The following is a 13,660-nucleotide window of genomic DNA, read 5'->3' on the forward strand; positions in this document are numbered from 1 at the left end:
AATGCTGCTATTTGGTTCGCTCTCTTCTTTTTGCTTCCTTTCGGTCCAGGATTGGATCACTGTCCATGGGATGGTGCCACCTCAGTCAGAGAGGTCTTCAGCTAACTCTCTCCGAACTCCCTCATAGACCCACTCAGAGGTGTATTCTATCACGGCACCCTAAGCCCTCCCATGCTTCCTTGCAGTCAGGTCCTTTTCCTACTCCAGCCTTTGAAAACCAATCATCTATCTGTTCTGTATCCCTAGAGTTTTCCTTTCATTGGGATATCCTTATGTATGCAATTATATTTCATGTAACTATGGATGTTGGCATCCTTCACTGGACACAATAAATCTGAGGCTTAGCCATGGTGTAGGCACCTGTCTAGGTGTCCGTGCTCTTCTTGTGGGCCATGTGATGTGGGTATGGTTAACTTTGTAAGGAAGTCTAAGGCTGTTTCTGAAAGTGTTGGGTGCTTCTGGTAGTCTTACAACTGGACTTGGGAGTTCTGGATAATCTGCAACCGTGCCAACACCCGACACTATCAACTCCTTTCTTTGTCTTGACTCTTATAAGACGTGTTCGGTGGTTTAATGACACCCACCACCCTTTTCAACCACATAATCCTTTCTATGATTGAAGTGTTTATGAAAACGTTTATGCCCTCTTTTCAATTTTTGAAAAAAAAAAGAGAGGTGATTTATTTATGTGTGGGTGCATGTATGTGAGGGTGCTCACAGAGACCAGATGCAGGTGTCAGATTCAAGGGAGATGGAGTTACAGGTGGTTGTGAGCCACAGACACCAGGGTTGGGAACACAACTCCAGTCCTTGGGAAGGAACAGCAAAAGATCCTAACCAATGCTCCATCTCTCCAGAACCCCAAAATTCGATTTTTTTTTCTTATGATGCTGGGAAATCGAACCCATGACCTTCCACATACTGAGCAAGTCCTCTGTCATTGAGCTCCGTCTCCAGCCTAAGGTTTGTCTTTACCACCTCAGAGCTAAGGTTTCAGAGCTTGAGAGGCCCCACTTGGTTTAAGGGGTGGTGGGGATCAGATCTAGAGTGTCGTGCATCTTCAGCAAGCACTCTGCCAGCTGAGCTCCCCCTCCAGCTCCAGACTTCTAGGGGTTACTTATCTTATGTGCAACTTGCAGTTTGTTCCCCGTGGATGAGAACAGCGCAGAGGCAGGTTCAGTCCAGTCCATCAGTGGGGTTTCTGTAACCATAGCCTCCTCCTGCCCTCTCTACCACCCCAGTCATCTGTAACCCCTCCATCTCTGGAATTTAAAAAAAAAAAATCATTTGAGTAATATTACATAAGGAGTAATACGGTATTTAACTTGTAATTTTTCCCCCCTGGGGAGTTCATTCAGGTTGTTACATATCATCAGTGGGTCATTTGTTTTAAAATGGTGTTCTAAGTTCGCTGAACTGCTCATTAGGCTAAGGACGACTGCCTTGCCTGTGGCTTGGGCATATCACCAACTAAGCAAATGCACAGATTTTCAAGTTCTCATTTCTCCGGGATGAATGTCCCCAAAGTGCAGCTTGTGGATCTCAAAGTACCTGTACCTTCTGTCTTCTAGGAAAACAAAATCCACACAAATGGAAGGCAGAAATGGGGACATTGGGACCGCTGAGGAAGAACAACAGTGAGGTGCAGGCCCCTGTAGGCTGCTCAGTGAGACCCTGTCTAAAAACAAAATCTGTCTAACTTTCTTTTTCAGAGTGGTACCGTTTTACAGTACTCACCTCACCAGTGATATATATATATACACACACACACACATATATCACTGGTGAGGGGAGGTTGGACATGCTTTTAGAGGCTTTCTCACAGGAACTCATTTCCAGACGTTTCACATGGGAAGCAGTCTCTTCACAGGGAGCGCAGCACTACCCTTGCCCCCTGTGTTGAGATTTTCTGTTGAGAACCTGCTTTATCACCCACTGATTTCCAATTTAATTCAGAGCAGCTAGAAAGTCTCAACCAAAAAAGGGCATTTCTGCAATGCGTGATAAAGGGCAGACTGACTTCAGAGAGACGTAAAGGAGTTAAGGAATGAGGAAGGAATTGTTAAGGGAAGGGGGGCCAGACTCAGGGCTTGCAAGCGCTTTTTGCCAGCGTCCCAAGAGTACCTCCTGCACATGCGCAGTGATCCCTGTTTGTCCCGCCCACAACCAATTAGGGAGAGGAGGCGGGATCCCCTGGCCGCGGTGCTGCTTGGGTAGCATCCTTGGTTACTGTTGCTAGGGTAGCAGGTCCCAGGAGAGGTGGGAGTAAGAAGTTTTAGGGGGCTCTGACTCGGAAAGGTCAAGGGTCAGTGTGGAGTCTTCGCTGGCGATGGTGAAGCAGACGATCCAGATTTTCGCTAGGGTGAAGCCCTCGGTGCGGAAGCAGCAGCAGGGGGTACGAGCCACTAGATTGGATGTGAGGCGCGTGGTGGGGTGGGCGCGGGTCGCGGGTCGCGGGTCGCGGGAAGGCCTCACAGACTGCAGCCCCAGGGGCCAGAAGCCTCAATTTGGCGCCTGACACACGCGTGCACACTAGTGCACGTGGGCCCGTTTGCACACTCACCTGCGCTATGTCCCATGCACAGACAGGCACTTCTTGCACTCTTCTAGGGCACTGCCTTTCCAGCCCTGCACACCCAGCTCCAAGTTGGGGCTGACCAGTTCCCAGTGAAGAAACTGGTGTGCAATTATTGAAATGTACACTGGCTTACTGGATCATACAATTACAGACAAACGTGCATACGCGCTTTCTTTGGCATTCTACAGCCTGCGGGATTTTTTTCCCCCCCGAAACAGAGTTCTCTGTGTAGCCTTGGCTATCCTAGACTCGCTTTGTAGACCAGGCTGGCCTCGAACCCACAGCGATCCACTTGCCGCTGCCTCCCAAGTGCTGGGATTAAAGGCATGTGCCACCACGCCCGGCAACATGTGGGATATTATTATTATTATTATTATTATTATTATTATTATTATTATTATTATTATTATTACTACTACTACTACTACTACTACTACTACTACTACTATTATTATTATTATTATTATTATTATCATATTTTTTTACCTAACTATTTTGCTGTTCTGAAATGTCCATGGTTTTTTGTTTTGTTGTGTTTTGTTTTTTGACATGCATTCATTATAGATATGCTGTATGTCCCCACACAACAAACATCCCCTGCCCCCCCCCTCCCCGCAAAAGGCATCAACCAGTCTTCATGAGGTGTGTAATAAGCCCAGAAGTATGCCAAGGTTGGGAAGACAGACGTCCCCTCTTGGCTCCAGGGTGAGCATGGCCATGGCTGCTGTGCTTGGAGAAATCACTACCTGCCAGTTGACTCTTGTGGCTTACCTCTGGGCCTCTGCTGGGGCTTTTGTCATTGTCCTTATTTTACACACAAGGGCACTGTGGGGTAGGTTAAGTAAAGCAGCCAGGGTACCCAGCATCTTAGTAGCAGGAGCTGACTTTTGTTTAATTTTAACATAAGTTGTTGTTTGTTTTTCTTGAGACAGGGTCTCACTAATATAGTCCTGCCTGGCCTGGAACTCAGTGTGTAGACCAGGCTGGCTTTGAACTCACAGAGATCCGCCTGCCTCTGCCTCCTGATATAATTAAAGGCATGCACCAAGTACTCCTGCCTTTAATTTAATTTTTCAAATTTACATTTGTGTCAAGAATTTTAATTGCCTTTGCACTCCCTCCGTATCCTCTCTCATTTTTATGCTTTTCCCACAAGCCTCCCTCCCCATTTCAGGTCTTATTTTTGGATGCAAGGCACTGGGTTTAGTTTTTGTTGGTTTGTTTTTTGTTTTGTTTTTAAAGATTAGGTTTCTCTGTGTAGTCCTAGTTGTCCTGGAACTTGCTCTGGAGACCAGGCTGAGCCCTAACTCACAACGATCCACCTGCCTCTGCCTGCTGGGTGCTGGGATTAAAGGCCTGTGCGCCACCACTGTCCAGCTGGCACTGAGTTTAGTTTTAATTAAGGATTTTTTAAGTTACACTTTTTTCTTCAGAAAACAAACAGACAAAACCTCCAACTTTTTCTTGACTTCCAAAGTCAGACAATTTGGTTCATATTTATGAATGCCTGGAATAAAGTGTATAATTATATGTTTTATCTCTATTCTTTTTCACTGATGTGTGTATGTAAAAGTATAACATGGCATCTTATAATTTATAATTTGCCTCTGGCAATTTATGTTCTTAAAATAAGCAATTTATAATGTGTCTGCCATCATCATCAGTGGCCCTTTAAGAAAAGACTCCGAAGAAAACATTAGCCATTAAAAAAAATGCTTCCTTTATTTTATCTTTACAAGTGTTTTGCCTGCGTGTGCATACATTTGTGCAGTGCCTGCAAAGGTCAGGAAAGGCCACTGGACCCCCAGCAACTGGAGTTACAAATGGTTGTGAGCTGCCATGTGGGTGCTGGGAATCAAACCCAGGTCCTCTTGTAAGTGCTCATAACCACCAAGCCATCTCTCCCTCGCCCCCAAATTAGCCCTGTTTGCTTAAAGAAATACATCAGTAGGGAGAGAAAACCTGGGCGCCTCTGCCCCTCCCCCTCCCTGCAGTCATCTGCACAAAGACCCTTTAAAGCACCTGTCATATTGACTTCCTGATTCTTAGGCTTTGCGCTGACTTGGCAGTCATAAAGAGAAGTTCGGCTATGGTAAGGAGGAGACGGGCAGCATGGAGCTGGGGAGCTCATGAGGGGTCTTGAAGCTGGCCTGTTTTGATGCTGCTTCTTTGCTGTTTTCTTGATGGACATGTAGAATGGGCTGGTTGGTCCTCTGGGCAGTAAGCGCCAGATCATGCTGTATGTTCGTGATGTCAGATGCTGACAGAGATGTTCGTTGTGCTGCCAGCATGAGCAGGAGAGAAGAGGACGGGCAGATCCCTAGAGAGCAGCGCATCCCTGCTCTCCTTCAGGAGACTCGGCTTAACGTGGCTCGCCTTGCCCCTGCACATCTCACCGACGTTTCTCTGTCCGGGGATCCTGTATATAGTACAAAACCAAAAGTGATTCCAAGGCTTCATCCGCCTTATCCCTTGAGCCATTAAAAATTGAATCATACCAATTTATAGATTAGACCAGACCTGGTATAGTCCAAGCACTCAGCTATGGTGGTGGCTGGGTGAGGGGGTGCTGAGGCAGGAGGATTGCTGTGAGTTCGAGGTCAGTTTGAGCCATAGAGTGAGCTCTGGCAAATGTTGGCTACTACTGTATGAGACCCTGTTTGTTTTTTGTTTGTTTTGATTTGGTTTTTTTTTCTTGTTTGGTTGGTTTTAAACACTCCAGTGAGGGGGCATACATCTTTAATCCCAGTAGTAGGGAGGCAGAGACTGGTGTGTCTCTGTGAGTTCAAGTCCAACCAGGTCTACAAAGTGAGTTCCAAGAGAGCCAGGACTTCACACCAAGACCCTGTCTCAAAATCAATACACAGAAGGCTGGGGGCCGGGGGTCGGGTAGGAGAGGAAGAGGACAACAGTGAGCAAACAACAAACAAAGGTCAAGACAACACAAACCATACATTTTTTTTTCTGCTTCTTTGCCTAAAGAATAACTGTTCTATCTCAGATGATAAATTCTTTATAAGAGAAAGGGTTAAAGCCACCCTATTATGAAGCTTCTGGCTCTAAGGATGCATTTTCTTCTTCCCTTTGATGGTGATAGTGCTAGGGTTTGAACTCAGGGCCACTTAGGTGCTAGGGGACTTCTCAATGCCTTCAAGAACGTCTTTTTCTTGTTGTTGTTGTTTTTTTTTTTTTTTTTTTTGAGACAGGGTTTCTCTATGTCCTGGAACTTGCTCCATAGACCAGGCTGGCCTCAAACTTATAAAGATCTACCTGCCTTTGCCTCCCAAGTACTAGGATTAAAGGCATGTGCCACCACTGCCTGGCGTGGAGGACTGTCTTACTTACAGTTAAGTAGGTAATTCATTTCCTACCACAGCTCCTCCTTTTCTGATTACTGAGCACAGAGAGACACCGATTGTCTGTAAAGATTTTGTTTTAACTTTTTTGACTATGTGTGAGTGTGTGTGTATTTGGGTACGTGCAGGTGAGCACAGATACCATCAGAGGCCAGAGGGACTGGTGGTGTCTGGGTTCTGGGAAGCGAACTTGTGTCCTCTGGAAGACTGGCAAGAGCTCTTAACCTCTGAGATCTCCAGCTTCCACTCTAAGACACAGACTTTAAAAATTAAAAAGTGTGTGTCACCTCTCAGTGTTGTTCATTTCATGTCATACACTTTCATTCACTGTCTAGTTGCTCAACCAGCAATGCCCAACAGAAAAGAGTTTTAAAATGTCTCTTAGGAGGAAAAAAAAATCTAATCAGAAAGCCTTGAACACTTAGGCATTGCCCCCCCAACACACATTTCTTCCTCTTTGGTTTTTTGAAAATTTATTTTCAAAATGGCCTTTTTGCCTGAATTGTTTATATTTTAATTAAGATGGTTCAAAAAGAACCTGCTTCATCCAGGCTTGGTGACACATGCCTTAACTCCCAGCACTTGGGGTTGGGGGCAGCCAGAGGTAGATTTCTGCCAGCTGGGTCAACATAGGGAGATCTAAACTAGCCAGGGTTACATAGTGAGGTCCTGTCTCAAATGAAAAAAAAAAGCTGCTTTGGGAATTATTCCTACTTTCTGTTAGTGTAGGTAGACTTTCTTTGGGTAGTAATATGATTCTTAACCTCTGATCATGCATGCAAATGACTCTAGCTTACACAGGAAGTATTGCCCCGTAAGAAAGTATTTTATTTCCTGGTGAAAGACAAGAAATCTTTCTTAAAATCTTCTTTGTATGGTGCATGACAAAATACTTCCATTTCCATTACATCATTTGAGCCCCACCCCCAGGCACTCTTGCAAGGGAGGCTGGAGGTTCTGCTTCCCATATTTTATATACAAGGGACCTTTGATTCTGAGAGCAGTGGCTGGTGACACACCTGGTAGTTGGGTTCAGTGTGTAGACTTTAAATCTCAAGGTTTCTTTATAGGTTTGAGTGTTGACTTTCCTGGCTAAGAAATAAAAGAGTAGGTAAGGGAGATAAGAATCAGGAAACGGTACCATTGCCAGGGTCTTAGGGCCCTCTATTTCCACGTCGTCTTGGGAAGTGGAAGCGATTTCTCCCGGGTCACTTAGAAAGTAGTGGCTGAGCTGAGCTGAGCTGAAAAGCACAAGACATCAGAGACATGAAACAACTCATATCCTTTCAACCCACAGGACTTATCAAATTCCTGAAACTTGGGATTCTGGGGGATATAACACAAACCTAGATACTCCTGATAGTTCTCTGAGAAGGCTTAGATCTCAGTATTATGTGTCTGTGTCTGAGGTTCACACATGCTCAGAAGTGCTTATGGGTTGCGGCGAGAATGTGAATTCCTTTAGAATAGAGATACTTATGTCTTTCAAGGTCCTTCTCAAGGACAAGGGGAATGTAGGTACATAATCCAATTTGTATATTAGATCACCCAAAGTTGACCGGAGCCTGGATACAGCATTGTGGTGGCTTGAATGGGAATGTCCCCTATAGGCTCCTGTATTTGAATCCTTGGTCCTCAGCTGTCGGAACTATTTCAGGAGCTTATGGAACCATCAGAAGGTGGAGCCTTGCTGGGCGAGGTATGTCACTGGATTGGGCTTGGTGGCTATGCAGCCTTGCCCCGTTCTCAGGACACTGTCTTTGCCTCATGCTTGTGTCTGGAGATGTGCTCTGTCTCCTGCTCTGGCATCCTGCCGTCATGCCTTCCGCCTGCCACTATGGACTCTCCCACAGGAACCACAAGCCAAAACAAACTGTTTCTTGCATAAGTTGCTTCTGGTCATGGTGGGGGTTTTTAATCACAGTAACAAAAAGTAGCTAATACTGTATCAATTTAGATTTTTAATTCTTGTTCTGTGTATTTGTTTGAGCCAGGTGGTGGTTCAGAGAGGACTTTACATGTTATACAGCGCTATGGTATTTTGCCATGAAAGTAGTTTGGTACCATTACAATGCTAAGCACAATATCCAGGTTAGAGGTCATGCTGGAAATTCCCCATTGACATATTCTGTCTACCTGTTGTTGTATTTTCAGATTTATTCCATAGAAGAAGATGAAAAATTAGCACCTAGCCTAGAAATTCTCTTACCCCGAGATCTGGCAGATGGCTTCGTGAACAATAAGCGAGAAAGCTACAAGTTTAAGTAAGCTTTGTGTTCCTCCTCTTTCTTTCTGCTTCGTTGCCGTGTTTCTGTTGCTGAGGTCCTCAGCCCCATTTCTGTGGCAAGGGTAATATGGCCATCTCAACTGGTACATAGAACTCTCGTTCATTATGGTGCCCAAGATTAAAAGGTAGGTTTCTATGTTTGAGATAATATCCCAGGGCTGGAGAGATGGCTCTGCCCACAAAGTGGTTGCCTTCCAAGCCTGAGGAGGACCTGCTTTCTCACGTGAAAGATGGGCATAGTAATGCACCCTGGAAATCCCAGGAAGGGCAAGATGGGAGGCAGAGGCAGGCAAAGCCCTGTAAACTCACGAGCCAGCTAACCTGACAAAGTTCTAGGCTGGTGAGAGGTCCTTTGTCAAACAGAGGTTGGAAGGCAACCTTGAGTGTGGGTATGTGAGGTTGACTTTTGACCTCTACACTTATACTGTGAAGATTCACACTCCTCCACACACAAGTATGCACACTCATGAGTACATATAGATAGTAAAGAAGCAGCCTGACTGTCGTCTCAGCTTTGCTTTGTTCTCTGTGAGTATTGAGTGCCATTATTTTCCTCTTCTGCCCACTATGGGCCAGTCCCTATGTGAAGCACATGAGTGTGTGAATGTTGTGGAAGGCGAGATGTTAGCAATCAGTCTCTGTGTTATTTAGATGGTCTTTCTTTGTAATCTAAGCAGTACACAGGTCTCATGTGCTCACGTGCATATCTAGTACCTATAATGTTTTGTGGGACATCCACCTGAACTGGGTCTATCCTGAAATAAGATACTATGTAAAGTGTTCATTTATCTGAATATTCAATATGAAAAAAGTAAAGAATGTAAAACATCTCAGGATCTGATCCTATATCATAGCGACAAAAATTGGGATACAATGTATTAGTCTAATTAATTCCCCAGGCTCCTTTTTACTTAAAAAAAAAGAAAAAAAGAAAAAAAGAAAACTGCAGCTGGGACACTTTAAATGTCATATGTGGATGTCTTTCTCTTGGACAGTGCTTAGCCACATGGACTAGGTGAATGCCCCAACCATCCACTCCTGGTCTTTCTTCACTGCCAGTTTGAGGGATGAGAGGTCCAGGCCCCGGGGACAGGAGGGACAAGGTCCTTTAGATAGACGAGTGTCTGTCTGCGTGAAGAAAGAAAGGGGACCCGTGAGGCTTATGGAACAAGCAAGGGACATAAGGGAAGAAGGCAGGTGAAAGGGCACTGAGAGGCCAGATTATACAGAACCTCATGAGTCACTAGGACTGTCCCCTCAAGTGCCCCTGGTAGGAAATAGATGGTGCTGAGAAGGATGGAGCCATCACACTCCTGTTGCAGGAATAGCATGGCACTTGCTGACCTGCAGTCACATGGCACTTGCTGACATATTTAGCACATACTGTAAGGGTAAGGAGGACAGGTAAAAACTGCTGTAGCCTGGCCTTGGTGGGCAGTGGAGTGATGAAAAATGTGCAGTGTATCCAATTCTGCATCCATGGGTCTAACCAATATAAGGATAGAAAGAATTAAAACTGTCTTTGCTGAACACACATATGCTCTTTGGTCATCTTTCCAGAAATGGCACAGTATAAAGCCACTTACATGACATTTGCATTGTATTAGATACTGTGAACACTGTAGAATGTATGGAAAGAGGTATGTGGACCATATGCAAATGCTTTATGTAAGAGATCTGTACACCTGTAGATTTGGTGTCTGAAGATGCCTAGGCATGACTCTAATTGGATTCTGGGTATTTGGAGGTCAGAGTTTTGATAGAGCTTGCCAGTGAGTTCATTACACAGTAAAACAGAAAGATTTGAGTCAAAGGTACCAGGGAGTTTGGGAGTAAGAATTTAGAAGGATGGAGTTGTCATCTGTGTGGTGAGGAAGATGTTGAAAAAGGCTTCAGGCAGGAAGGTTAGCCTGTGTGCAATTGAAATGGGTGTTAGGCAAAGCTCACACAACATCTTAATGAATGTGAGGACATTATGGTCATCTGGGCCCCACGTTCTGCCTCAGTGTATTATTTATGGGCATTAAGACCCCAAGTCATCTCTTATCTCCGTGGGCCTCGATTTCCTCTTCATAAGAGAGCTGTTCTGAATTCTAGGCTTCTCTTTTGTTCTTCAGAAGACAGCTGGTCGAAGTTGCTCTCCAGGTTGTAAGATAACTGCTGTGAAAATGAATGTTTGGACATGGTAATAGTTGGTGCTTAATATATCATTACTTTGTATGTTATAAACTTTATCTTGAAGTCTTCATTCTGAAGTAGGTAGATAATAGAGAAATCTGGATTGTTTCTTCTTCCACTGTTCTTTTAAAGACCACAGGATATAATTTAAAAATGATTACAAAATTTAAAAATTTAAATTTAAAATATTAAACTTAAAATTGAAAAATATTAAAATTATGTATGCGTGTGTACATGCATGTGAGTGCAGGTGCCCATGGGGCCAGAAGGGGCATCGGATCCTTGGCATTGGACTCACAGGTGGCTGCAAGCTGCCCTATGGCAGTGTATAATTCACCATTTGCTCATCTCAAACGAAGGCTGTAAGCCCTAGAGATCCTTTGATCCCTGATGATACATTTCTTTCTATTTTATATTTCTAATCTTAACTCTGGGCATCCATCAGAACTCTTTGATGGTAACAACTGTGTTTTATGCCCTCTACAGTCTTGCTGCATTAGTTGAATGTGGCCAGTTGACTTGTGTAGGAAAGCATGTTGATCAGAGGTATATAGTCTCCAAAAGCTGCTTAAGATTCCCTCAGAAGTTTTGCTTGAACGTTTTTACTTTAGAGACTGAATCTCCTCAACTTTTATTTTGAAATACTATAAGGTACTGGAAAGAGATCCTAGCTGGTGAAGCAAGCTTGAGAAGCTTTGAAAGCTTGAAAACCTTTGTTCGATCCCTAGAACCCACATTTTAAATGCCACATGGGCTGGCATGTTATGATCCCAGAAGCAGAGAGGTAGAGGCAGGTAAATCCTTGGGGCTTACTGGCCAGCCAGCCTAGCCTACTTGGTGAGCTCCAGGGCAGTAAGAGCTGTCTTTAAAACCCAAGGTGGATCAAACCTGAGGAAAGACACACAAGGCTGCCTTCTGATCTCTACATGTGGACAGACACACAGACACACAGGCACACTCTCTCTAGCATGCATGCAACTGCACTTGTATACACTTAAACACATACTCATGCATGCAGCTGCATCTATATACAGATAAACAGAGAGAGAGAGAGAGAGAGAGAGAGAGAGAGAGAGAGAGAGAGGGAAATTTGAATACATAGAAAATATGAAAATAGACCAGTCAACGCTCTCTGTGGAAGATTCTCTTTTGTGTTGTTTTAGTGGTGGCTGTACTCACTGTCAGCACCTCGCTTCACTTCAAGAGAACAGATTGCCTCACCCGAGTGTTCTGCTCTGCTGGCAATCGCATACTAAACTCGAGTGATTCTGCAAGGATGATGAAACAGATACTCTGTCACGTCCCACAACTCCCGTCTCTGCCGTCCTGATAAAGACCCAATTTTGCAGGATAGAGGAGTCTTTTCTGACTTTTGAGTCATGGGCAAGAAAATGATGCAATAGCATCCCAAAGTTGGCATCCTCCATTGTAGAAGGGAGAGGTACCTAATGTGTGGGCAATGAACTGTGGATACCCTCAGAAGTTTTGCTCTAAAGTAAAGTTTTTACTTTAGAGAGTGAGCGGAGATTGCGCCGTTCATGATTGCATTCTTTCCTCACAGGGCAGGCATCAGAAGTCTAACGGCCTTTCACATCCCCTTCTTGGGTTTGCACCCCATGCAGGTCTAGAGATGTAACTCTGATGCCAGCCTCAGACACTGTCCTTCTTGCGGGCTAAAAATACACAGTTTATTATTTGGTTCAAAGCTGGTGTGATTTTTTTTTTCAGAGGTGGACAATTGTACAGATCTTGTCAAAGCCATATTGTTTACCCACCATTTGGGAGCAAGAATACAATGGCACAGTGTCGGGGGATGACAGAGCAAACATTGTGTTGGGTTTGGTAAGCCCGGTGATGTCAGCATGGGGTCATTTACAAACGTGTTTATGAAAACAAGATTCATTAATCCAACAGTGTTTGAAGGCCGAGCTTTGAGATAATTACCACTTTCACATTGCAGGTTTCAAAGGATTTTTGACCAAGATGCTAAACAAGAGATCATTTTCGAGATCATTGCCAAACCAGTCGCTGAGAGGTAGGATTTCCCAGACTGTTCAGTGGGCTCGTGGCTTTTCATCTTGTCTTCAGTCCTCGGGTAATTGTGGTAACTCGCTTCCATGTGTCAATCATACACTCAGGCTACAGGGCATGAAACAGCGATAGCACCTAATTATTTATATGAATAGCTGTTTGTTTGGGACTCAGATTGTGGTCCTAGAAGCAAACCAGAGATGCAGTCTCATTTTAAAGGCCCGGTGTGAGGCTGGAGAAATGACTCGGTAGCTAAGAGTGCATTCTATACTTGCAGAGGTCAGAGTTCAGCCCCCACCCCCACCCCCCACCCATCCACTGGGCAGCTCACAACCTCCTGGGACTCCAGCTGCAAGGAGCTGACACCCTGTCATGGCCTCCAAGGGCACCCATGCAATGTGCACATACTAACACGCAGACACATACATCTAAACACATAAGGAAATCACTTCAAAGGTTCCATAACCAGGGATGATACAGGCCGACACTGCTCAAAGTGGAGTGAGTGGCTACTGGTATTGGAAATCTAGATGATTTTCTAGCTGTTAGTTCAGGCTTTTCCCTTGATTCAATATTTCTTTTATTATTACTATTAATTTTCATGTGTGTCTATTTGTGTAGTGTATGTGTGTGTGTGTGTTTGCATATGCATTGTCAGTGCTTGCGACTGTGGAAACTAGAGGTCACTGGAGGTCACATCGCGACTTCTTCCTCAGTAGCTTCTCTACCTCATTGTTTGAGACAAAAGTCTCTCCCTGAACCCGAAATTCACTATTTCAGCAACCATGGGTGGCCCGTGAGGCCCTAGGATCTGCCTGTTTCACCCCCAATGATAGGGCTGAAAGTATACACGACTAGGCCTAGCTTTTAACACGGGTGCTGGGAATCTGACTCAGGACTTCATTCTTACGCAGCAAGCAGGCACTTTACCCGCTGAGGCATTTCCTCACCCCTCCGAATCTCAAACAAACGATTAGTGGACAAAGAATAAGGTTAAAAGGTGACACCTGGCAGGCCTAAGGTTGTGTAGGTCTGCTCTACTTCAGTGGCCTCTCAAAGCCTGGCCCTAATTTCTAGGGCCATCAGTTTCAGTGTACCTAGACAGTTCCGGGCTGTAATAATGACATTTGCATAGTAGTGCCAGTCAGTCAGGTACAAATATATTGATGTATCTTGCCAAAGTCTCCTTGGGTCTAGATCAGCATTCTCAACCTGTGGGTCATGACCCAA

The 13,660-nt window shown here is 44.7% G+C and overlaps 1 protein-coding gene across 2 annotated transcripts in view; it reads left to right on the plus strand.

Annotated features, from left to right (window-relative positions):
- The first annotated feature begins 2,250 nt into the window (after nucleotides 1-2,250).
- The window catches only part of KIF6 (kinesin family member 6), a 284,573-nt gene continuing 273,163 nt past the window's right edge, over nucleotides 2,251-13,660 (plus strand). For both annotated transcript variants that reach the window (XM_084753670.1, XM_084753671.1), the window contains exons 1-3: nucleotides 2,251-2,395; nucleotides 8,089-8,198; nucleotides 12,360-12,434. In XM_084753670.1, the coding sequence (XP_084609796.1) occupies nucleotides 2,330-2,395; nucleotides 8,089-8,198; nucleotides 12,360-12,434 (251 nt within the window). In that variant the 5' untranslated portion in view covers nucleotides 2,251-2,329. The remainder of the gene's footprint in view (nucleotides 2,396-8,088; nucleotides 8,199-12,359; nucleotides 12,435-13,660) is intronic.

This window comes from Acomys minous (assembly GCF_964271855.1).
Source record: "Acomys minous genome assembly, chromosome: 13".
Classification (NCBI taxonomy): Eukaryota; Metazoa; Chordata; class Mammalia; order Rodentia; family Muridae; genus Acomys; species Acomys minous.